General features: G+C 47.4%; 1 protein-coding gene across 1 annotated transcript; it reads right to left on the bottom strand.

The window, feature by feature from the left end:
* Positions 1-827: 827 nt before the first annotated feature.
* Positions 828-12645, bottom strand: TLR4 (toll like receptor 4). The gene is made up of 3 exons (XM_048512148.1): positions 12541-12645; positions 4514-4593; positions 828-3694 (listed from the first exon to the last, which is right to left on the bottom strand). Exons 1-3 carry the CDS (start codon positions 12643-12645, stop codon positions 1432-1434), a joined length of 2448 nt encoding a protein of 815 aa, XP_048368105.1. The 3' UTR covers positions 828-1431.
* Between the last annotated feature and the right edge of the window lie 12941 nt (positions 12646-25586).

Here is a 25586-nt window from a genome sequence, read left to right as displayed (position 1 = left end):
ACTCATATTTTCACAATATAACGTAGCATAAGGACATTAAAAGAGCCCTGCTGGATCAGAGCAGTGGTCCATCTACTCCCATATCCAGATTCACAAACATGCCAACTAGCCAACGAAGAGGAGATAGAGGTTTTCTTCTGGTGTTGCCCCATTACACTGGTGTTCAGATCTTTTCTGCTTTCAAACACAGAGGTTCTCTCTAGTCAGCATGGTTAACAGCCACGGAAAGTGGCTGTTAACCTTAACAGTCCTTTATTAATCTGCTTTTAAAAGCCATCTGTTCTAATGGTCTGAAAACCAGTAGGTCACTAGGGAGGGGAGGGATATGGGAAGTAACTATTAGTGATGGTGTGTGATGTCATTTCCAAGGAAGTGATATCAGTCCTCTCTAGGAACTTCTGGAAACTCTGTGGTTTTACCTGCGAGTTTCCAGTGACTCCTAGAGAAGTGTGATGTCACTTTTAGGTTCTCCCCAAAAGTAAAGTCATGCTGTTGGGCCATCATTATATTTTATGGTAGTGAATTCAGCAGTTCAATTACTTATTGAGTAAAGAAGTACTTCTTTTTGTCCCTACTGGGTCAAAATCCATAAATTTTATTGGGTGCTAAAAATGCCAAGCAGGTGACCTCTGTAATCCCTGGGGGAGGGGCAAAGACTTCTTGTAAGTCATTTCCTATTTTGAAAACTGCAAGTGACATCATAACACTTCAGGAATTGCAAAAAATAGATTTTTCCTATAGAGATTTTTTTTTAACCACAGAGATTCTTAATATTTTTAGAGCATCATAAAATTACCCTAAAACTTCCACATGTGGTTTTTCCCCATTCACTTCAACTGCTGCTCCACTGAGCACATAATTAGCAATCCCGGGGAGGCAGAAATCTGGCGAACAGCAGTGTGTTACACTATGATGTCACTTCCACCCATGTAACCAGAAGTGATATCACTGTGAATCCATAGAGATTGCAAAAATTCCTGGAGCGTTCTGCAATGCAGCAACACCCCTTCTGGGTTCCTAGCCAAAAGTGCTCCCCACATTTGTCCCCTTTTTTGCTCTATTGAGTACCAGCAGGGGGTCCCCCATTCCTAGCAGCCATATACCCAACCTTTACCATGTCCTTACTATTAGTAATCTTTTTTTTAATGAACAGAAATGCTCTAGACTCCTTATCCTCTCCTTTTGGATGGGGTACTCTAACCCTGTAATCAGGTCAAGGTCTCTGACCTATCTGATCTTGTCTGTTTTTTAACTGGTGAATAAGAACCCTCATAAAAGAAAAACAAGCCGTTCTTCAATGTCATTTTTTGTTTTCCCCAATCCACATTGTGATCTATAGTGGCCAGATTCAGGAAGGCCACCATAGTGAAAGCTTGTGACCAAGTATGTTATTTTGATTGGCTCAGAAAAGCAGAAAATGGAGTCATGACCCTAGTTCACCAACATGGATCGGAGCTGATCCTCAGTCCACGTTTTGCCATCAAGCAAGGCTGCCTTCAACTGCCTCAGGAAAACGTGCCGTTTGACTTCCTTGTCTTTCCATACTAAGTAGGTATTCCGCCGTAAATAGCGGAACAATCCCAGCCTCTGACGCAGCACCACTCTGTCCACTCCGTCTAGGACAACGAAGATGAGGCTGGCTTTGCTGTCCAGTAGCTGCCAAGACTGAGCAACTTCAAGCTCAAAGTTACACCAACGACTCTCCAGGAAGTGGGTCGAGACCACAGCGATGACTTTCCGGCTGTTATGGAAGCCCTCTTTAATAATGTTGGTGATGATGGGCATGCCAGGTCTGAAATCTCGATAGTGGAAGCAGAGGCGGAAGCATGGCACTCCCGATTCTAGCGTTTCTTCCAGCTCTTGTTTCACCCACCTTTGGTCCTTGCTGGAGTAGATAACAAAGGCATCGTAGACTTTGTTATGATCAGTAGAGGAATGCCCCCCAGTGAGCAACAACATCATATAATATAAGTGGAAGTAGAACTTGTAAACTAGAATCAAAGACAAGGCCACGACCACAGAAACGCTCACTGAAATGACCACTGTGGTTGTACTGACCTGGCAAAAAGATATGTCAAATTGCATCAGCTGGGTATCTTCTAAGTATGAGGGACTGTGACATTTCATCATCTGTGCCTGCATAAAAAGGTCCCTGTGTTCTGTAGCCCACCGCAGGAAGTCCAAGCGATCACAGGAACAGTCGAAAAGGTTTCGAGAAAGGTCCAGTTTTCTCAAGCCCCTCGGCAAGCTCTCCAAATGCTGCTTGGTCAAGGTGATCAACTGGTTGCCATGGAAATCCAAGATGAGGAGGGCATGCAGGTTCATGAAGGACTCTGGATGGAAATCCAAGAGCTTGTTGTTGCTGACGTTCAGTTCACGGAGGTCGTGGAGATGGTGAAAGCTACCCAGAGACACATGCTGCAGCTGGCAGTAGGAGATGTCCAAGACCTTCAGCTTGGTGACATTGGTGAAGGTATTGGCTACCTGGTTGCCCTTAAAAGAGTTACCAGCCATTTTCAGAACTTCCAGGCTGTGCAAGCCACAAAACGAGCATTCTGTGTTAATAGAAATGCTGGTATGGGAAATATCAAGGTAGAGAAGTTTCTTAAGGCCCAGAAAAGTTGGCAGCTTTCCTGGACCTAGTAGTCTGGAATATTGTAAATCCAGATATTTCAATGTGGTCGGGCCAATGAGCTCCACGGGCACTTTGACAAGCGGGTTGAAGCTGAGGTTCAAAACCATCAGGTTTGGAAAATGTTCCTTGAGACAAGACCAGCAAAGACCTGTGCTAAGCTTGTTATTGCTGAGATCTAGGATCTCAAGTTTCTGCAAAGCCCCATTTCTCGACTCCAAATCAAATTCAGTGAGTCTATCTGTATTGGTTATGTGGAGCACTCTTAGCTTTTTCAAGACAGTCAGCTTCTCAATCGGCACACGATGAAACTTACTGTCCTTGCACTCAAGATGGTGTATGTTGGTATTTTCTGGGAAGTTTATAGTACGAAGGTAAGTGTGCACAAACCGCACAGTGGAGATGTTGTTCACACAGGCAGAAAGACTATCTGTTCTGGAGAAAGAATCACCAGTGCTGATGAGAGTGATTTCCTGGAGGTCCATGTGACAGAGACCATCCAAGAGATTCTTGTTAAAGGATTCTTCTTTCTTATAGTTCCTGTATCTTCCTAACACCAAACTGTTAACATGGAGGCCAGACATATTAAGGAGACCAATCTGCATACTGCTGTGATCCTGGAAACTGGATCTCAGAGACAATTCCTGGAGGTAAATTCCTTCAAAAGACCTTGGTTGGATATATTTTATGCTGTTTCGACACAGAACAAGTTTCAGATTGTGAGTGGACAAGAAATCCAGGTCTCCTGTAGAGATCGAGGAGATCCTATTGGACTGGAGAATCAAATGATTAAGTTCTGTAAGTTGGGAGAAATATTGGGGAAGTTTTAAGGAATCTATATAGTTGTTGCTCAAGTTTAGCTCCTGAAGAGCCATTAAATGTCCGATGGGCAGACTGTCCAGTGAGGATAAGGAGGTTTCTGCAAGTACCAGTCTTTGCAGAGAAGTCAAGCCCTGAAATGCTCTTGGTCCCAAGAACTGGAGAGGGTTGCCGGTCAGAAGCAAAACAGAGAGGTTACGGAGCCCAGCAAAAGCGTCGTCTTTGATCTTTGTGATGTGGCATCTAAAAGGAAAGAAAAAAGATCCTGAGTGGTTTTGTTCTTTTGATTCAGCAAGTAATTCACTTTAACAGCAGTATTAGTAAGCAACAAAATTCATCTATCCATATATGTTCATTAAGATTGTTCTGGGGTTGGGGGGAGGGGCAGGAGGTTTTGCCAAAATGTCAAAGAAACGGGAAGGTGGAAATGAATGGATGGAACCAAAAGCTGGGTCCGAGTGCCCAGCAGGGAGTTCTGGAACCAGTTTTTAAGATTCAGAACAGAAACTGGTTTGTTATCTTGCCCTGCTTCCATGCTGGCTTGAAATGTGGCTTGTTCAAACCTTCCATCTCTACAGCCTGCATAGAGGGAGAAGTGGAAAGCAGGCTCCAGGAATTCTTGCCTAATTCACATCATGAACAACACACCAAGGTTTGATCATGATGTCTGAACACAGCCATTTTACTTTATTTCGTTTTATATCCTGCCCTACCCCAGCCACACGCCAGGGTCAGGACAGTTTACACATCATCAGTATACAGCACATATCACCAGTATATACTACGCACAATCAGTAAACAATACAAAACACAATAAACCAGCTTAAGTAATTTACGATAAAACCAACAGGTAATTAAAAACATGCAAAAATATACAAGAATTTGGTGCAATTTCATTCTCTGTTCCACTCTCCAATGGGAGATAAAAATGGGTAAGTCTAACTAAGGCCCTTTCCACACAGCAAATGTAAAGCGAGTTGCAGGCAGGATGAATGAACCTGTCATAGCCCCAGGCTATTTGCGTGGACTTTTTTCACTTACCTCCCTCCACTGCGTAGCTACGAAGCCTGGCAGGCATGGACCTTCACAGTCATGCTGCCGTCCCTGTGTCCCTCTGTAGCTATGCAGCAGACAGACTGGGACTGGGGAAAAAGAGAAGCGCAGCCAAGTAACACGCTTCCCGGGGCAGCTGTTCGCTCGGCCGCAGCTGCAATCCATGTTAAAACAGAAGAATCACAGGCTCATTCCGCACATGCAGAATAATGCACTTTGAAACTGCTTTCAGTGCTCTTTGAAGCTGTGTGGAATGGCAAAATCCACTTGCAAACAGTTGTGAAAGTGGTTTGAAAATGCATTATTTTGCGTGTGCGGAAGGGGCCACAGATAGTGTAATTCATGGAAAACCCGGGTGGTGGTGGGGAACATGGAGCAGATTCACATTAGGAATGGGATACGTGCAAAGTTCTCCCCCCTCCAACACAGGTTTATAACGTGGTTAGCCTGTGTTTATTGGCCCATGTGAAAGGGGCCACAATGTCAGGTCTTGAGACTGAAGTCAATAAGCGGACTCTGGATGCTGGATCAGAAGTCTTTATTGATAACAGCTAGTACCTGGCTTTCAGGAAGCCAGTTCTGCCAATCTACAGAAATGCAGTTGCCTTTATCCCTCCAGAGTTCCTGCCATAAATCCCCCCTCCCTGTTTCCCATGGAATGTGAGAACAACACAACGGAAGGAAAGATGTTTGGGAGCTGAGTATCTCAAGGCCAGCGCAGTGGTAGTTCTCAGCCACCTGCCACCCCCTCCCCCTCCCCCTGGAAAGGCACCAGGGTTGCTTCTAATTATCTACAGTTACTAGCATCAAAGGAAAAGGAAAGGAAGGTGAAGGCAGCTGCCTCCTCCCCACAGCCAGGTGTGTGTCCTTGCACCTAGGCCCCGCACTTTGATGGCAGGAGAGGATACATCCTGACACACAGTCAGCTCTAGCTAAAGAAAAGGGAAGGAGAGAAGGAAATTGAAGGAGGGAAAGGGAGGGGGAAAAGGAGAGGGAAAGGGTCTGCTTATGTGAAAGTGAAGTGAATTTGCAGATAATGTGATGGACAGAATAGTCTATGGCCGTGGTGGTGACCCTATGGCACTCTAGATGTTCATGAACTACAATTCTCATCAGCCACTGCCACCATGGCCAATTGGACAATTGCTGGCAGGGGCTGAAGGGAATTGTAGTCCATGAACATCTGGAGTGCCATAGGTTCGCCACCACTGGTCTATGGCATTGACAACTGCCATAAATATATATATATATATATTTATGGCAGTTGACAATGCTATAGACCAGTGGTGGCGAACCTATATATATATATATTTAAACAGATAGTTAGACAACAGAGGCATAGCTCCAAGGGGATGGGGGGGTGCAAGGCACTGAGCGTGCACCCCTTTGGGGGTGTGGCGGGGGCGTTTTGGGGCAGGCCGGGGGCGGAGGACGCACCAGTGCACCGGGAGCTTTTCCCCCTTGCTATGCTTCTGTTAGGCAATGAACCTTGGTGTGAAAATAGAGCCAGCCAACCAAGGTATACAGAGATGCCTGTATACCTCGCTGGTAAGCAATAGGCACAATGTTATCAAAAATCACTGGGCAAAACCTAATGTCTGTGGCCAAAGAAAGGCAGGGAAGAAAAACAGACAGAAAAGAGGAGTCTAGAAAACAGCAGGCAATAGTCCAGAATGAGACAGTAAACAATAGCAGGCAAGTATAGCAGGTATGCAGATCATGTCTTGCAGTGAGGTGGTGGGTTTGAAGTTTAGCAATCTATAATAACCTCTTGTGCTTGCTGGGCTGTGAGCAAGCATGGAGCAAGCAGAGGCGTAGCTCCAAGGGGACAGGGTGTGTGCACGTGACGCACTAGGCACGCGCCCCTGTGGGGGTGTGGCAAGGGTGTTCCAGGGGTGCGGTGGGGGCATGGTGGGGGCAGGACACGGGTGGAGGACGCACCAGTGCATTGGGCACTTTTCCCTTTTGCTACGCCTCTGGGACCAAGAGCAGGAATTAAGAGTAAGAGATGCCAGAAATCATGAATCAGAGGCCAGAATCTCCAAGCCGGAAGACAAGGATGTCAACACAGGAGGTTCTGTTGCTGTTCATGCAAAGTCTCAACCAAAGCTGGACTCAGGGGAAATCACTGATGGTGATGGTGGAACACCACTGGAGCCTTTGTTGTCAATGTAATCTTCCAACCTGTAACCTGAACACCTTGCCCCATGGGACAGCAGCCTACAAACCTGTGAGTTCTCAGACTGAACTAAACAACCCTTTTCTGCTCACCCAAAATCTTGGGGAATTGAACCCCATTAAAGATGGACAAAGGAGGTGGCTGAATGGAGCCCAGATTATGTGTCATAGTTAGATCCTTTAACATTTGCTCTGGATCAGGGGTCTTCAAACGATGGCCCTCCAGATGTTCATGGACTACAATTCCCATCAGCCCCCGCCATCATGGCTAAGTGGCAGGGCTGATGGGAATTGTAGTTCATGAACATCTGGGGGGCCATTGGGGGTGGGGGGGGGGCGGGGGGGGGGGGGGGGGGGGAATTTTGGGGGGGGGGGGGGGAGGGGGGGGGGGGGGGGGGGGGGGGGGGCCCCGGGGTGGGGGGGGGGGGGGGGGGGGGGGGCCAACAAGGGGGGGTGGGGGGGGGGGGGGGTGGGGGGGGGGGGGGGTGGGGGGGGGGGGGGGTGGGGGGGGGGGGGGGTGGGGGGGGGGGGGGGTGGGGGGGGGGGGGGGTGGGGGGGGGGGGGGGTGGGGGGGGGGGGGGGTGGGGGGGGGGGGGGGTGGGGGGGGGGGGGGGTGGGGGGGGGGGGGGGTGGGGGGGGGGGGGGGTGGGGGGGGGGGGGGGTGGGGGGGGGGGGGGGTGGGGGGGGGGGGGGGTGGGGGGGGGGGGGGGTGGGGGGGGGGGGGGGTGGGGGGGGGGAAGTTAAGGTTATGATTGTTCAAAATAAAGGAGGAAAATGCTATGAATGGTCCCTCCACATCTTTGAGCTTCTGTGCATACAATTCACTATACTTTTTTTAAGGAAAAAAAGATACATCCATTGGAGTGCTTCTTGGATGATTCCTAAGCAGAGAGCACTTACATAAATATTAGTTCTTGTTGGGGTGCATCAGCGGACCCAGTAGAGCCTCAGAAAGTGCACAGGAATGCCTGCGCCATCTGTCCCCTCCTGGGCTCACACGCACACCCATCACAAGACCCCTCTGACTCACGGCTCACAAGATGCCCCAGACAAAGGGTCACAAGACCCCCAGATGTGGATTTGACCCAGACAGGAACGTTTCCTCCCGCACGTATGCAGCCCTCAATGAGTTATGAATTGAGCAACCTTCTCCCGCTCTCCCGCTCTCCTGCCTTCCCAAACCCTTAATAAAAGGTGCCAGGGACCCCAGCTCGGCAGATTAGCCAGATCCACGGATCACGCTAGATCGCCGCTGGCTTCTCTCCACCAGACCCTGATATCGCTGCGTCTCGTCTCTTCATTGCGTCGTCCGTAACGACTTCAAGTTCTAAATATTATTTCCAGTTAGATTTTCTCCCAAAGATCCATATGCATGATCCAGGGAACACCAGTCTGAGAAATCCATATATAGAAGCTAGGGCATTCTTCTTTCAAGGCTCTAATTATTACATTGGATTTTCCATTCCAATTTTCCCATTGAGTTATGCTTTCCCATTAATTGTTCCAGAAGCATGTCCAGTGCTATAAATATTTACACTCCTCCCAGGTGGACCAGGGAAGAGGTGGACTAATCGCTGTCATTTGATATCTTTAATAACTGCAATGTTTCTTCAATGGATTAGCAAAATTAATCAAGGACAGACTTTTTGATCAATTACGAAGCTGGCCCCAATTTAGCATGCAATAGATTTAATTAAATATTTTTAATGTATGTACTTATAATCCGTATCTGGCAGATGGTTTCTGAAAAGCATTCCACTTTCGTCACTATTCAGGAGGAAAATCCTCGTTTGCTGCAGTTAGAGGAGAAGCTTTCCCCATTCTCTCAGAAAGAGAATAACGTCTCTAATACTACCCTGGGAATGGCATTCTTCCATCCTTTCTCTGTGTCTCTAGTAGGAATGCGTGTTCCGGTACCATATTAACAAGTATTCCTTCCAACACAGGAAAGGAAACTTCTTCTAGTGCTTTTGTTGGAAGTATCTCCCTTCACATACTCAGGAGAAAATACTTTTTCTGAAACGGTGCAGTGCTACATAACAGCATCCTCTAAAGACAAAAGCATCATCATTGCTGTTGTCAAGAACGATTATCCATAAGTTCTATCACGGATTTAATTAATTAAAATTCATAATTCACTACAGACCTAGAGAGGACAGAGGTGTTATGATGGACAGATGTCTTAAGATGGACAAGACATTGCTGTGTTCTGGGGGGGGGGGGAAATCCCTCTGTCCTGTATTCATGTTATATTTTGCGAATAAATCTTTATAAAGGGAATACATCTTCACAAATAAATCTGGGTAGCTGGAATATGCTCATCAAACTCCCACTCAGAGATAATGACTGAAACAGATTGAACCAGAAAAGCACTATTCTTTTTTCTTTCCTTCCCCCCCCCCCCCAGGAAATTTCTATTCCTTAAATCTACGAAGTTAAGTTAAAAGAAAAGAATACAATTAAGTCTCCAGAAAAAATCAATGAACAGAGGACATTGTGGGCTAGGATGGGTGTCACCAACCTCGGACTCTGGAGTCAAATGTTCCTGTGTAGATAACCCAATGTGGTTCTTTGCAAAAGTAATATCTAAAGTTAGATATCTTAGAGGGATAAGTGCGGGACTAGAATAATCTGTACGTGGAGGGGGAAAACATTAAGGGACTTCAAGATGTTTTACACAGTAAGTCAAATGATAGAAGTGACCGTATTGTCGAAGGCTTTCACGGCTGGAATCACTTGGGTGCTGTGTGGTTTCTGGGCTGTATGGCCGTGTTCTAGCAGCATTCTCTCCTGACGTTTCGCCTGCATCTGTGGCTGGCATCTTCAGAGGAGATTACATCTTAGAAGTGACCATACATAGAAGTGACCATTTGCCAATAACTGTGAACCATGCCGAGATTTATCCCAACGCACTAAAACAACCACACGGGCCGCTCCTGGGTATATTCATTACTTATTGTGAGGACTGTAAGTGCCAATTCCTAATAAAATTTCACAACAAGCAATGTTTGGGTCATGGAACTTTTGTGGATTCTTAATCAACCTGTCAATTATCAGTAATGTTGTCCAGTTTCAGTTACTGGCTGTTTGCTGAGCTATTGCTCTGGTTGTTGACGGAGCTCGGTTCTTTAATTATAAGAAGTTGCTGACCTTTGCTGTAGGAACAATATCTATTTTCTGGCATCTGCCCCCAATAAATCAGTGTCCCAGTTTTCACTTTTTGGGGATGGGATGTCTCCTAAAAATATTTTTAGCATGAAATACTTGTCTTCCCATTTTCAAAATTCAGGTTCACAGTTCCTGAATGCATTTTAAAGATGAATCCATATAAATGCCTACACATAAGTATTACAAAGAAGAGTTTGGATTTACACCCCACCCTTTTCTCCTGTAAGGAGACTCCAAGGGCTTACAAACTCCTTTCTCTTCCTCTCCCACAACAGACACCTTATGAAGTAGGTGGGGCTGAGAGAGGTCTGAGGTTTCCTAGCAGGCTTCATGTGGAGGAGCAGAGAAACAAATCCAGTTCATCAGATAAGAGTCCACCACTCATATGGAGGAGTGGGGAATCAAACCTGGTTCTCCAGATCAGAGTCCACCCGCTTTTAACCACTCCACCATGCTGGCACAGCCTGCCACTCCAAAAAGCAAGTCGGTTCATACATTCATATTTGGTTGCAGTGTTCAGACTGGCATATTTTGTTAGGACAATTGCAAAATCACTGGAGAAATTGTTAATAATAAAATTCCTAGGGACCTGGAGTAATAGTTCTAGGATTATTAAGAAATATAATAAACAATATGGTTCTTATAAGGAATCATTCAACAATAGCCCAAATATTAGTCCTGTAATGTTGGGAAGCAAGAAAATCTACCCAGCATGGAGGTTTGGCTTTGTGAGCTAGAGTTTATTATTTGTATGTCAAGAAAATTACAGCTTCTAGAACAGTGGTGGCGAACCTATGGCACGGGTGCCAGAGGTGGCACTCAGAGCCCTCTCTGTGGGCACGCGTGCACAGAGTTCGTCATGTGATACTAGGGTAATTATTTCAGGGAGATTATTAGCATTAAACCTAAGACCTAGTTTTGGGGAAGCAGTGCAGGTAACCCTGTTAAGCGCTGTTAAACCCTACTGATTTTCATGGGAAGAACTAAAGCATGATCCTTTACCTGGGAGTAAGCTCGGTTGCTGGCAATGGGGCTTGCTTCTGAGTAAACTCTCCTAGAGTTGTGATTCACCCGTTCGAAGCGTTGCACAGTTGCTTCAAAGCAAAGCCACCGACTACCACCAAGCTTACTCCCGAGTAACGCGCGCCTTGAAGCCAACTGTTTTGTTCTAAACTAAAAGTATTCAGGTTAAATTGCCGTGTTGGCACTTTGCAATAAATAAGTGGGTTTTGGGTTGCAGTTTGGGCACTCGACCTCGAAAAGGTTCGCCATCACTGTTCTAGAAGGATTTGGGATAGGAAACGATTTGCTCAAGATATATATTTTTTCTCAAGGAGCAGAGAAAAACTTAAAAACACCAAATGGTTCCAGTGTCTCAAATTTGGTCTAGCCTGATTTGTTCTCAGCCTGACCGACCTCACAGGGTAGTTGTGAAATAAAATGTTAGGAAGATACATGTGGGCTGCTGTAAGCTCCTTGGAGGAAGGATGGGACCAAACGTACTGATTGCCACCAACTCTGAGCCGCCTGAACTCCAGCCTTTTCTTCCTAGATGACAGTTTCTACCAACTTCATGGCATAATATTAGGGATATCAACCACCAGGAGGTGAGAAAACCAAAAGAATTCTGCACCAAAAAGAGGCTCAAGTACCTCAATACTTTTCGACACTGCATATAATATTAAATGCCGCAAACAAATAAACTTTGGTTACTTCCGCTGCACTTGAAATAATGCGTTTTCAAACCACTTTCACAACTGTTTGCAAGTGGATTTTGCCATTCCGCACAGCTTCAAAGAGCACTGAAAGCAGTTTCAAAGTGCATTATTCTGCATGTGTGGAATGAGCCTTAGTGTATTCTTTCAGAAAAAAAACATGTGTAAGATAATTTCCTTCTTTTTACATACATTCCAACGATAGAATCCAATACAAGGCGTCCTAGGTGCAAAGACATGACAAATAATATACCACCAGTAAAGTGAGAGCTGTTAGAAGTCCGTCCTTGGTAATTGTATGATATCTGACTGATTTTTGGAGTCACTTTATAATTTGTGTTTGTTTCCAACAAATTGGACTTCATAGGAAAGAGTGAATCGCACCGAGGGAGTGTGGTCTTTATATTCTGTTTGCAGCCTGTAATCGGAGCATGTGAGTGATGTCTCTTCCACTGGAACACACGCTTTTTGTGTAATGTGAAAAATACAGGTTTCGTTGTTAGCATTAGTATATTTTTGGACAGGAAGAAATCTTGAGCAGTCTTCCAACCACATCTTACTTTACCAGTGGCAGTACAGTTCTCAGCCCAACAGTACAGTTCTCAGCCCAAAGTCAGGGATAAATGCAGCGACGCCATTAGGTACGAGGGCATCATAGTGCCTGCAGGATGATTAGATGGGGGAGCATTATATTAAGCACACCTCCTCCTATTTTCCACATGTTTAGAGGGGGAGCGAAGAAACTGGCACTCCAGTTCACTAGGGCCCCTTCCGCACACACAAAATAATGCATTTTCAAACCACTTTCACAACTGTTTGCAAGTCGATTTTGCTATTCCGCACAGCTTCAAAGAGCACTGAAAGCAGTTTGAAAGTGCATTATTCTGCATGTGCGGAATGAGCCTAAGAGAGCTATTAGAATGAAGTGAAAGAGAAGTTCTGGACGAAACAGGATGCCCTTTCAAAATCACCTACCTGCACACAGGGGTTGTGGCCTCTGGCTACTAAGCTGGTCCGGAAAAGCACAACCAAAGAGAACGTGGTGAATACTGGCAAGCAGCGGGCACCCCTCTCCAGCATGGCGGAGATGTGCCCCGTCCCGAACAGAAAGGCAGACAAGGCGAGCTCCTTTCTTTTAGAAAGCCCTCCTGCACAGGGAGAATTGCCTTGCCGTGCGAGCTGTGGAAGATTCTGCAAGGGATGGGTAAAAAAAGGCACAGGAGGAGGAAGTGAAATTGAAAGCAAGGCAGCCAGGAGGTATTGTCTTCATAGCAAGTCCTTGTTGTTTACTGGCAAAGGAAATCCTAGGCATGGTGGTTTGCAGATCGAGAGGAACTGTGCACCACCATGTGATTTCCTTTTGCCCCCCGAGGGCGGGACCAGTGCTGCTCATAAGAACATAAGAACAAGCCAGCTGGATCAGACCAGAGTCCATCTAGTCCAGATTTCTGCTACTCGCAGTGGCCCACCAGGTGCTTTTGGGAGCTCACATGCAGGATGTGAAAGCAAGGGCCTTCTGCTGCTGTTGCTCCCGAGCACCTGGACTGTTAAGGCAGTCAGACAGATTTATGGAGGAGAAGTCAATCTATGGCTACCAATCTTGATCCTCCTTGATCTCAGATTGCAAATGCCTTAGCAGACCAGCTGCTCAGGAGCAGCAGCAGCAGCAGAAGGCCATTGCTTTCACATCCTGCATGTGAGCTCCCAAAGGCACCTGGTGGGCCACTGCGAGTAGCAGAATGCTGGACTAGATGGACTCTGGTCTGATCCAGCAGGCTAGTTCTTATGTTCTTATGTTCTTAAGACATTTGCAATCTCAGATCAAAGAGGATCAAGATTGGTAGCCATAGATCGACTTCTCCTCCATAAATCTGTCCAAACCCCTTTTAAAGCTATCCAGGTTAGTGGCCATCCCCACCTCCTGTGGCAGCATATTCCAAACACCAATCGCACGTTGCGTGAAGAAGTGTTTCCTTTTATTAGCCCTAATTTGTCCCCCCAGCATTTTCAATCTATGCCCCCTGGTTCTAGTATTGTGAGAAAGAGAGTATTGTCCCATAACAAAATAATGACACAACACTCTTGTCCATGGGGTTAAAATTTTGGCCATAGCCAAACCATTTTATTGACAAAGGATACTACCCTTGATCTTAGCCAAAAGGCCGACAAAGGATAAAAAGAAGCGTGAGGCGCAGGGATCTGATCTGTACACAGGGCAGCCCGAGTGCTGTCCCCCAGTGAAACCTTCCTCCAACCCAACGGTTGGACCTTGTGCAGCAACTGTGGAACCCAGCCAGGCAGCAGGCCACTTTCTGGGAATCTATTGTGCGCAGCACAGCAGCAGTGGAACTTAGCTGGGTGGCAGGCTACTTTCTGGAGAACCATTTTACTGCTAAGGGGTAAACATAAGCCACAGTGGCCCCTGCCTGGCCGTCCTGACCCATGGCTTGCTCCACCCCAAACCTCATAAGGAGGTTCCACCAAAGAGGGTTAGCTCCGCAGCTTCCCTCACCATCAAACCAGTCAAACTGTCCATCTGGTTCTGGTGGGTTTTCTGGGCTACGTGGCCGTGGTCTGGTGGATCTTGTTCCTAACGTTTCGCCTGCATCTGTGGCTGGCATCTTCAGAGGTGTATCACAGAGGGAAGTCTGTTACACTTCTCACTGGACCCAGTGTGTAACAGACTTCCCGCTGTGATACACCTCTGAAGATGCCAGCCGCAGATGCAGGCGAAACGTTAGGAACAAGATCCACCAGACCACAGCCACACAGCCCAGAAAACCCACCAGAACCAGTTGAATCCGGCCGTGAAAGCCTTCGACAAACTGTCCATCCTCTAAAGCAGCCGCTTTCTCCAAGGAAACTGCTTTCCATAGTCTGCAGATCAATTATAATGCCCAGAGATCTCCAGGTTCTACCTGGAGGTTGGTAACCCTAGGGATATTGGTGGCAATCACTACTAAGAAAACCTAAATCCTTGGAACCATGTGGCTTGATTGAAGTCACTTCTTTTTGTTGGTATATATTGTCACATCGTTTTTTTTATTTAGTCCATTGGTCATTGCTGGCATTGTGCAGTGGTTAAGAGCAGGTGGACTCTAATCTGGAGAACTGGGTTTGATTCCCCACTCCTTCGCATAAACAGCAGACTCTAATCTGGAGAACTGGGTTTGATTCCCCACTCCTCCACATGAGTGGCAGACTCTTATCTGGTGAACTCGGTTTCCTTGCTCCTACAAATGAAGCCTGCTGGGAGACCTTGGGCTAGTCACAATTCTCTCAGAACTCTCTCAGTCCCACCTGCCTCACAAGATACAATATTTCTGTTGAGGGATTGATAATGGGGGTGGGGGGGAGAGAAAGAGAGAGAGAGAGGGAGTCAAATTGTCCCATTCTGAGAGAACTTGGAATTTTTGAACTAAAACAGTGCAGGGGCAAAATTTTGTACCATCCTCAGTTCCCCCTTGAAGGCTCCCAACAGTATTGACAATCTGGAGGGTGATTCTCAGAGGTTGGGGGCTATCACTGAGAAAGTCTTAGACCAAGCTGACAGAGATTTTACTGAACCAATGAAAGGCACAGCAAGCAGATATGGCAGAAGAAGAAGAAGAAGAAGAAGAGGAAGAAGAGGAAGAGGAAGAGTTTGGATTTATATCCCCCCTTTCTCTCCTGTAGGAGACTCAAAGGGGCTTACAATCTCCTTGCCCTTCCCCCCTCACAACAAACACCCTGTGAGGTAGAACGAAGTTTGCAATGGGATTCATATCAAGCTGTCCCAGCACACGAAGGGCTTTTAGGTAAAAAAAAAAAGCAACACCTTGAACTGGAGCCAGAAGTAGACAGCAAAGATGTTCTGGCACAGGGATAATAGGATGGTATCAGCTCACTGATATTGCTGGTTATATCTCCATCCCCGCCACCCCTCTTCACCGTAAATTGGAGAGCAGAATCAAGAAATCCACACTGTATTTAGAACAAAATAATTTTGCATTTATTGACAAACAAGGCAGAACTAAAGAAAAAAAATTGTATTCCCCAGAGTTCAGTGGAGAAACAGGTGTCCTTTGGTACACAGAAATTAAGAATAGGTAGAACAGAAATGGCTTAGCCCATGGACTGTGCTCAACAGCTTGCAAAAAAAAACAGCTGGAAAGTGGCACACTGTAACACTGAAAATGGTGGGGTGACAACGGTGTTGTCAAAAAAGGTGGGGTCACCACTGGGGGCGCGGTCCCCAGACCCAGGAAAGAGGAGGGTGCAACACATCAGAGATCATCTCCCGCCCCAACATCTTCAAAAGCCATCCACGCTCTGCCGTAAGGTTGTGCGTCCGGTTCTGCAAAAGAGAATGCGTGATTTTCAAATGAGTCGCACAAGCTATAGCTAAGCACCGGTTGCCACCCAGCCTGAACCAGCTCTTGAAAGGATCAGCGGAAAAGCCACCTGTGGTCATAATGGGTACTACATTGGAAGCCATTTTTACCATTCCGGAACCTATTGTAGGACACTTACCGTGTTTCCCCAAAAATAAGACAGTGTCTTATATTAATTTTTGCTCCCAAAGATGCGCTATGTCTTATTTTCACGGGATGTCTTATATTTCTGTGTTCTGTTTGTCAGGCATGCTTCCAAACAAAAACTTTGCTATGTCTTACTTTTGGGGATGCCTTATATTTTGCACTTCAGCAAAACCTCTACTACGTCTTATTTTCCGGGGATGTCTTATATTCGGGGAAACAGGGTACTATGATCCATCTATGACTGAGCCATACAGTCAGGGATGTAGGTAAGGGGGGGGGGATGTTCTCGGGTTCAAACCCCTCCCATTACACATTCGGCTTGCTTGAAACAATGCATGAAATGGAACAGCCGGAAAGCCCTCAGTCACCAAACCCACCCCATTAAAAAAAAATCTATATCTACGTCACTGATTTACAGCCACCTATTTGTGGCCAGGTGTGCAGAGGCTACTGAAATAAGCACAGACACGGCTTGGATTGAAATAGGGCCGCAGCCCTTTAAATTAAAACAATGCTTAAAGAAGCTGGGCGATCAAGAGGAGTGCATCTTCCTGCTGATCAGCCTTCCTGGCTGATCCAGCCCTCCCCCCTATCAATTGGGGAGGACAGAGGTTTTGGGCCACGGGGCGCCCGCCCCATTCCCTGAGGCCCTGTCAGCTGGGGCATCGGGCTCGCCAGCAGAGGCCCTTATAGTAAGGTGACCAGATGGTCACCTTTGTGAACCAGGATGGGGGGGTAGGCAGCCGCGCACAGCTGCAGGAGCGCACAGCCTTCTGGGGCTTGCTGTTTCCCGCCCTGTCACAGGGCGGGAAACGGCAAGCCCCAGAAGGACGTGCTCCTGCGGCCGAGCGAGCGGGAGGCTGCCGCACTGCCTTGCCCCCCAGAAGGCAGTGCGGCAGCCTCCCAAAAATCGGGACAATTTAAATAACTCGCGGGACGCGGGACAAATTGTTTGAAGGCGGGACTGTCCTGCCAAAAGCGGGACGTCTGGTCAGCCTGCCTTACAGGCAAGCTCCCCGAGCCCTTCTCCATTTCCTCTTATGGAGGCCTCCTAGGTGGGGAGGTCTGGCCTGCAAGCTCGGTCCTCCCCCAAAATGATGCGCTTCTCTGCCCAAACCGCCTCAAAGGGCTGAGACGGATAAGATGAAATGATCCCATCCCTTTCGGGAGGGTAGGTGGGTCAGTTTGCCTCAATTTATTGAAAAAGAGGCCAAGGCTCCACCCATTGCGTCAGCGCGGAATTGCCGAGTGGTGAGGCCGGCCGTTCAGCTGCCCAGGGACACGCATGCTCCCCTTTTGGAGCGCTTACCGCGTGCCCTGCCCCCTGTTGCAATCATGGGCCTAGTTGATTCTAGTGCCGTTATTTCAGTGTTCAGGATGATAGTACTTATTCGCAACTATTCATTCCCTGATCTGTCTCATCCTTGGTACCATTTTCCCCCCTTGCTCAGGATTTCCTTGCCTTTTACTACCTGACCCTAGCCAATCAGCCTTGACCTACATGCAGTGGTGGGATTCAGCTGGTTCACACCATTTCGGCAGAACCGGTTGTTAAAATGGTGCTTGTAAACAACCAGTTGTTAAATGATTTGAATCCCACCTCTGCCTACATCAGGGGTGGGCAATTATTTTTTCCATGGGGCCGCATAAGAAACAGAAAATATTGTGGAGGGCCGGGCCAAAAGGCAGGGGGGCGAGGCGCTTTTGAAAGCCCCGCAGAAGCTGGCAGCCAAGGCAACCGGCTTCTGCGGGGCTTTCAAAGACGCCTCACTCCCCAGCAAGGCAGGGGGGCAAGGCGCTTTTGAAAGCCCCACAGAAACCGGCAGCCAAGGCAACCGGCTTCTGCGGGGCTTTCAAAGACGCCTCGCTCCCCAGCAAGGCAGGGGGGCCAGTCAGGGTCATCCGGCGGGCCGGATGTGGCCCGCGGGCCGTATAATGCCCAGGTCTGGCCTACATGTTGGTGTTTAGCCAGCCAGCCTTGGTTTACATGCTGCTGTTACGGAAGGCAAAACATAACTAATTTACAGTGAGGGCAAAGAGCGCTACGCTGGTCACCTGGGCAATCACGGTCCATTAGGAAGATGAGAGGATATTAAGCCTATTTAAGAAACTACTTGCTAAACGGGCGAACACTTTCGCGTCTTGTGCAGTGATCCTTGACAAATCTCCACAGGAAGCAAGCTTTGACTGTATTGTCAACGGCTTTCATGGTTGGAATGAACAGGCTGTTGCAGGTTTTCCGGTCTGTCTGCCCGTGGTCGGGTAGTTTTTGCCCGTAATGTCTCGCCCACATCTATGACTGGCGTCTTCTGAGGCATGTCACGGTGGGGATGTCTCTCATCGCTGCGCCACGGTGGGAAACACACCTCACTGGGACATGCCTCTGAAGCTGCCAGTCGTAGATGTGGGCAAAATGTTAGGAGGAAAAAACGACCAGACCTCAGCCACACATCCTGGGAAAACCCCCAACAGCCAACAAGCTTTTAAAATGCTGATAACAGCAAAAATCCCCTACTGCTTATGACTCAGGTCTGGATGCATCCTTTCTCTTCCTTCTAGTCCCGTGGTGGTGAACCTTTGGCACTTCAGATGTTAGGGACTACAATTCCCATCAGCCCCTGCTGGCAGGGGCTGATGGGAATTGTAGTCCCTAACATCTGGAGTGCCAAAGGTTCGCCACCACTGTTCTAGTCTCTTCCCATTAATAAGCGGCCTTGGCCCTGCTTATCTGAGGGACCGTCTCTCCCTATATCGCCCTTCTAGGCCCCTCCGTTCATCGGAGGCGGACCTACTGGTGATCCCTGGCCCCAAGGTGATCCGGCTGGCCTCTACAAGGGCCAGGGCTTTTACGGCCCTGGCCCCTACCTGGTGGAACAGGCTTCCAGGTGAGATCAGGGCCCTGCGGGACTTACAAAGTTTCCGCAGGGCCTGTAAAACGGACCTGTTCTGCCAAGCGTTTGGCCAGCCGGGACGATGTCAACTCCACCCTAAGAACATCTGGCCTCCCGTGGGTATATAAAGAGGGGAGGGAGAGGTTGACGCCATCTGTAGCCTTGGTATTTTATGTATTCTTTTATGTAAATGTATATATTATGATGATGTTTTAAACTGTTTTATTATTGATGGACACCGCCCTGAGCCTTTGGGGAGGGCGGTATATAAATATAATAAACAAACAAACAAACAAACAAACAAACAAGCAAGCAAGCAAGCAAGCAAGCAAGCAAGCAAGCAAGCAAGCAGGGGAGCAGATGAAAAAAGATAGCACAGAGGCTGCCTTCTCATAATTCATGGAGGCTGGGGGCTTTTTGGGGGGGGCGGGCAAGAATATGAATTTTATGCATGTTCCAAAGTCCTCTCCCCAAAAGAAGTTCTCCTTTTGTTACACCCCTCCCCGCTTCTATAGAGCTCTACTGAGCTGAAACAGTTTGTGGATGCAATCCGAGAAAACGGGTTGGTTTGAGAAGAGTGGGCTCGAGAAGGTATCCTTGCTCCAGACCTTGGGATCCCACAAGCCCAGTGCTCCTTAAAGAAGGTTCTTACCACATCGTCAGTCAAGTGAGTCAAGCCGTAGTAATGAACCGGAGCGGTTTTGTCATGCCTAGGCGGGTAGCCAAACCCTGCAATGTTCACTTCTTGGCACAGGTGCAGGGCAAAATTCACAGCAATGAGGCCGGTGGTGGAATATCTCTGAATGAAAAGGAAACATCAACAGCCCTTCTTTAGCAGACATGTTGTTTTTTTAAATACTCTTTCCTGCAAACAAGACTTATTTTTTTTTAAAAAGGGAACGAGTACTTCTTGTATGTGCCCTCATGTCAGTTCCGACTCATGGAGACCCTACAAACCGCAAAATATCCTATAGTTAACAGCCTCGGTCAGGTCTTGCAAAAGGCCATGACTTCCTTTACTGAGTCACCTTATGTTGGGTCTTCCTCCTTTCCTTACCAATGACGAAAAAGTCATCCCATGAGAAAACAACTCAGGTTTTGCTCAGTTTGAAGAAATCAGGGGACTGGGAGTCATTCCTAACCTCCTTGGGAGCAGCAGTGACGTAGTGGCTAAGAGCAGTGGCTAAGAGCAGGTGCACTCTGATCTGGAGGAACCGGGTTTGATTCCCAGCTCCGCCGCTTGAGCTGTGGAGGCTCATCTGGGGAATTCAGATTAGCCTGTGCACTCCCACACACGCCAGCTGGGTGACGGGCAAGTCACAGTTCTTCTGAGCTCTCTCTGCCCCACCCACCTCACAGGGTGTTTGTTGTGAGGAAGGAAGGGCAAGGAGATTGTAAGCCCCTTTGAGTCTCCTACAGGAGAGAAAGGGGGAATATAAATCCAAACTCTTCTTCTTCTTCTTGGGAAGGCCACTGCATAAGACGAAAACCACAACATAAGGAAGTATGTCTATGGGCAATACTGCTTTCATGGGATCTAATTTTGAAACATATATATATACAGTAAATGAGTAGCTCAAATGTCTCTTTGGTGCATTTTGTCTTTGTAGATAAAAGGTATCCAGATTTAAAAGGAAAGAATAATCTATTTACCGTACACCCTTGTCTTCCATTAGTGGTTAAGGTGGTATTTATATGTGAGCTGTTAGCCGCTCTGACCCCACCTGGCAGGGACAGTGGGGTATGATTTGAAATCATCATCATCTCACTTTCTGTGATGCTCTTTACCTTTCTGGGAATACATTCTGCAGAATCTCCTGGCTTCTAGTTCCTAGGCTGAATCCTGTGCATTACTTCTCATGCACACCCCATTCTTGGCCAGAAACTTAGGCCATTTCCACACGAATGCGGAAGCGGCCGGGTCGGCGTACTCGACGCCGACCCGACGACGCTAGGACCGTCCGCATGGCCTGTGCGGAAAGGGCCTTAGCTTATTCCTTGTACCCAGTGGTGGGATTCAGGCGGTTCGCACCACTTCGGCAGAGCCGGTTGTTAAAATGGTGCTTGTAAACAACCAGTTATAAAATTATTTGAATCCCACCACCGGAACCGGAAGTTAAATTATTTGAGTCCCACCACTGCTTGTACCCATCAGAAGTTGAGAAAATGGACTGGATGCTACCCCGATAGAAGGAGGCTTCCTCCAAATTAAGTGGCTCATCTGTTGGTAGAAGAGCTACTCAAGTTAGAGGAAGGCTCCTGGGAGGAGACTTACCTACAACCAGTGTAATCTACTTTTCCAAATGTGGTTGTTTATTACGATGCATTTATGGAGCTGACTAGTTGTTCTGCTATAAAATGCCCAAAGCAACATACAGCCATGCAAAGGCACCACTTCTCAAAAATGTGCTCAAGAGGAGCAGTCGCTCCCCTTGTTCCCCCATTAACTACGCCACTGTTTGAAAGCAGCAGGAGATGAATTCACAAAGAATAGGTCTACCACTGGATTAATGAAAACAAAACAGAATCTACAGGGACAGAGACAATACACATCTAGGTATCAGTGGCACTTGGTGGCAAAACATGTCATCAAATCACAGTCAACTTGCAGCGTCCACGTTGGGGTGTCAAGACAAGATTGCCTGCCACTGTATAGCAACCATGTTGGTCTCCCATCCAAACAATAGCTTAGCTGAGCTTCCAAGAGCGTCCACCGTCTGAAGCTGCCATTTTCTCCAGGGGATCTGATGTCTATAGTCTGAAGAACACCTGAAACTCTGGGGATCTCCAGACACCACCTTGAGGTTGGCAACCCTAGGTCTGATAAAGTATAAGTCACATCTGGGATCATGAACTAGGTGGGCACCTGGCCTGACCCAGCAGGGCTCTGAGGCTTTGATTTGGGCCCAAAAGCTGCGTTTTGTGGTTTTGTAGGAACCAATATCTTCCATTCGCCCTCTCCATCTTCACTTATTAATGAAGTCCAAGTAATTTCTACAGACCACAGCAGCGCCACTACTGGACATGGCCCACCCACCCTAGCGGAGGGAGGTGGAGGGGAAGGAGGGGTGGCATACAAGGGAAGGGAGGGAGTGTTGGGTGGCATGCAAGGGAGGGGAGGAAAGGGGAGGGGGGCCGGCATCTGGACATGGCCCACCCACCCTAGTAGAGGGAGGGGGAAAGGGAGGGGTGGCAGGAAAGGGAGGGGGGAAAGGGGAGGGGGTCTGGACATGGCCCACCCACCCCAGTAGAGGGAGGGGGAAAGGGAGGGGTGGCAGGAAAGGGGAGGGGGTCTGGACATGGCCCACCCACCCCAGTAGAGGGAGGGGGAAAGGGAGGGGTGGCAGGAAAGGGAGGGGGGAAAGGGGAGGGGGTCTGGACATGGCCCACCCACCCCAGTAGAGGGAGGGGAAAGGGAGGGGTGGCATGCAAGGGAAGGGGAGGGAAGAGAGGGGAGGGAGTGACGGGTGGCATGCAAGGGAGGAGAGGGAGGGGTGCTTCTGCCTCTAATAACAATCTTTGAAAGTGCCTTTTTATGCCCTGTTCCTGCCAAAAGGCAGGTTCAGCCCAGCAAAAGGACCACCTGAAATACAGCATGAAGCCTGCATGAGACCTGCCCCTGCTTTGGCTTCCAAGCCCCACTTAGCACCATGTGAGCAACACCCTTTGCTTTGCTGAATCATCTGTCCTCGGGCTACACAAATGTTCTCTGAGCATTAACTCCCAGTTCGCGGACATGAACAAACAAGCAGGCAAAACAGAAAAATAAGGAAAAACGAAACAAAAAATCCAAAGAAACACCATTTATCCATTTAAAAGCCACAAGGACCTTTAGCAAGGCACACACGGACACAACAACCTTCCATTAAACAGAAGGCACCCACACAACAGCGACCGCTAAACCGTTTAGGGGAAACCCTCCAGGGTCTTGGCAGACACTTAGCACTTGGCAGAGTGGGTTTGTAGCAGTTTGCACCACTTTAGAAAGTGTTAGCATGCGTGTGAATGGCTGTCGGAGCTTGAACAGCAGTCTGGTGGGAGGTTGGGTTCAGGAGCCACCTTGGGGCCTGCTATGCTTGCCGGGTTACTGTCAATCAAATGCAGATTTGGGCTATTTCCCTTCCAATTCTTGGGAATCTAAACAAGCTTCCTTGCAAGAAACCCCCCCCCCCCCTTCCGATTTTCTTCTAAGTAAATGTGTTTTGGATGGAGGTGTTAAAGTCTCAGTCCCCAGGGACAAATGTCCTGCGTAAACATACACGCCTGCACTTTGTTCAGCTGTTAACATCCTGGGCTTGCAGACCTGCTATTTCACTTGTGTCCTGCCCTTCATCCAAGGAGAAATGGACTGCCCATGTGGTTCTGCCTCTACTTCTCACAGTGAACCCAAGAGATACGTCACGTGATGCTAACAGAGTGACTGGCCCAAACTCATCCAGCAAACTTCATCCCCAAGTCAAGAGCTGAATCCCAGTTCATAGCAAAACATTCTAACTGCTCCAGTATTTACTCAAATGCAAGACCAAGGGTTTTTTTTTTCACATGTATGCAATCAAAATTAAACTGTCATCTTAAGTTATAGTTATATCCAGTGGTGGGATCCAAAAATTTTAGTAATAGGATCCCATGGTGGTGGGATTCAAACAGTGGCGTAGCGCCAATGGGGATGGGCGGGGCACGACGGGGGCGTGGCCGGGCATTCCGGGGGCGGGGCATTAATAATTTCTCTGTTACTGTAAAAAACTCTTACTGTAAAAAAAGTTCCTAATTTCCAGCTGATATCTTTCTGTCCATAATTTAAACTCATTATAGCAAGTCCTATCGTCTACTGCCAACAGAAACAACTACTTCTCCTCTAATTGACTGCCTGTCAAATACTTAATACTTTCAAATACTTAATTTTGTTTCTAGAAATCAAAAGAAGGATACTTTCCTTAAACAAGGAACTTTACCATATTTCTAAAACATGTTTTTAAAACAGCCCAACAGGGAGAATTATCCCGTTTTCTACCTTCGCTAACCAGCCACATAGGAAACAACAGGACTTTATGATTTTTGGACCTAATGGAATTTCTAATGGAAAAGTAGACCCAATTAGTAACCCACTCTTGGCACACACAAATAATTAGTAACCCACTCTCGGGAACTGGTGAGAACCTGCTGGATCCCACCTCTGGTTATATCCAATATACAAGTTACAGTTATCTCCAATAACAATTGTGTGTGGGTGTGTAATATTTGGGGGACAGCCAATGTGGTGTAGTGGTTCAGAGCGGTGGACTCTAAAGAACCACATTTGATCCCCCACTCCGCCACATGAACGGAGGACTCTAATCTGGGAGATCTCCAGGTCCCACCTGGAGGCTGGCAACCTTGCACCAGGGTCATATTTCTATCATGTCAATGTGGTAAACCATGCTGGCTTTGGAAGTGACTTTGGCAGATCCCCAAGGAACAAGGAGATCAAATTCCTTCACAGCCATTTTCTAAGCCAGAGTAGTGTAGTGGTTAAGAGTGGTGGACACTAATCTGGAGAACTGGATTTAATTCCCCACTCCTCCACAAGAGCAGCAGACTCTTATCTGGTGAACTGGATTTGTTTATGTATACACAGATCCTCTGTGTATGTACTGTTCATTGTTTTATTGTTGTTGTTGTTTATAATATGTATGTTTTTGTTGTTGATTAAGAGTTGTGGTTCCGGTATATAAATGTTTAAATTATTTTCATTAAAAAAGGTTTGTACAGTTCGCACTAGAGCCAGCCAGATGTTTCCTAAAGATACCCTGAAATTTTGGTGTTGCTAGCTTAACAATTGCGCTTCTGACAGCAGGCACCCCCCCATCCCCAATTTTCCCCAGATTCTCCTTTTAAATCCACCCCCTTCGGCATGAAATTAAAGGGAGAATCTGAGGTCCCCAGTTTAAACATTGAAAGTGATGCTGTTTCAGGGTGGGGAATAATCCACACCAAAACAGCATCACTTTCAATTTTGTTGAAACTGGGGACCCCAGATTCTCCCTTTAAGATGGACTTAAAAGGAGAATCTGGGCTCCCTAGTTTAAACACCATTGAAAGTGATGCTGTTTGGGGGTGGCCCAGTTACGCCCGCGGCCACCCATGGGGAGGGCACAAAACTCAGATTTTTGCACCAGGCTCCATTTTCTCTAGCTATGCCTCTGCTGACCACTACACCAGCTCTGGGAACTACTGCCAAGTCTTCTGAAGAAATCTTCTAAGGTTGCAGCCGAGAAGTTAAAACCCTGAAAAGTCAGGTCAAACCCTGAGACATAGCAGCGGAGCTCTAGTAATAGAGAGGAAGTCCCCACACTTTGGAATTCTGACCCAGGGTGAGGGCGACAACCACAACAACATTGCCAAGGGAGGCAAAGTTAGACACACAAACGAAACCCAAGTGAAGGGTAGAAAGGGGGTACGTGAAAATGAGTGATCAGTGATCAGTGAAAGAGAATGACATTAATATTGTGATGGTTGCTACAAAATAGAAACAATGCTATTTTAATCTGCCCAGCCAATCGGATCCCCAGTGGCCAATCAAAAGCCCTGCCGGACAAGTTCTCCACCTAATCTCACTAAGTTTGTAAAAACA

Source organism: Sphaerodactylus townsendi, linkage group LG12 (assembly GCF_021028975.2).
Source record: "Sphaerodactylus townsendi isolate TG3544 linkage group LG12, MPM_Stown_v2.3, whole genome shotgun sequence".
Taxonomy (NCBI): domain Eukaryota; kingdom Metazoa; phylum Chordata; class Lepidosauria; order Squamata; family Sphaerodactylidae; genus Sphaerodactylus; species Sphaerodactylus townsendi.
Note: the sequence above shows the minus strand (reverse complement) of the source record. Positions and strands in the feature narration are given on the sequence as shown.

Excerpts from the sequence above, each read along its gene's own strand:
- TLR4 (XM_048512148.1), bottom strand. The coding sequence starts at position 12,645 with ATGCTGGAGAGGGGTGCCCGCTGCTTGCCAGTATTCACCACGTTCTCT. Across the intron at positions 4,594-12,540 it reads GCCACAACCCCTGTGTGCAG|TCCCAGTCTGTCTGCTGCAT; the intron begins GTAGGTGATTTT and ends CTTTTTCCCCAG. Across the intron at positions 3,695-4,513 it reads GTCCATGCCTGCCAGGCTTC|ATGCCACATCACAAAGATCA; the intron begins GTAGCTACGCAG and ends CTTTCCTTTTAG.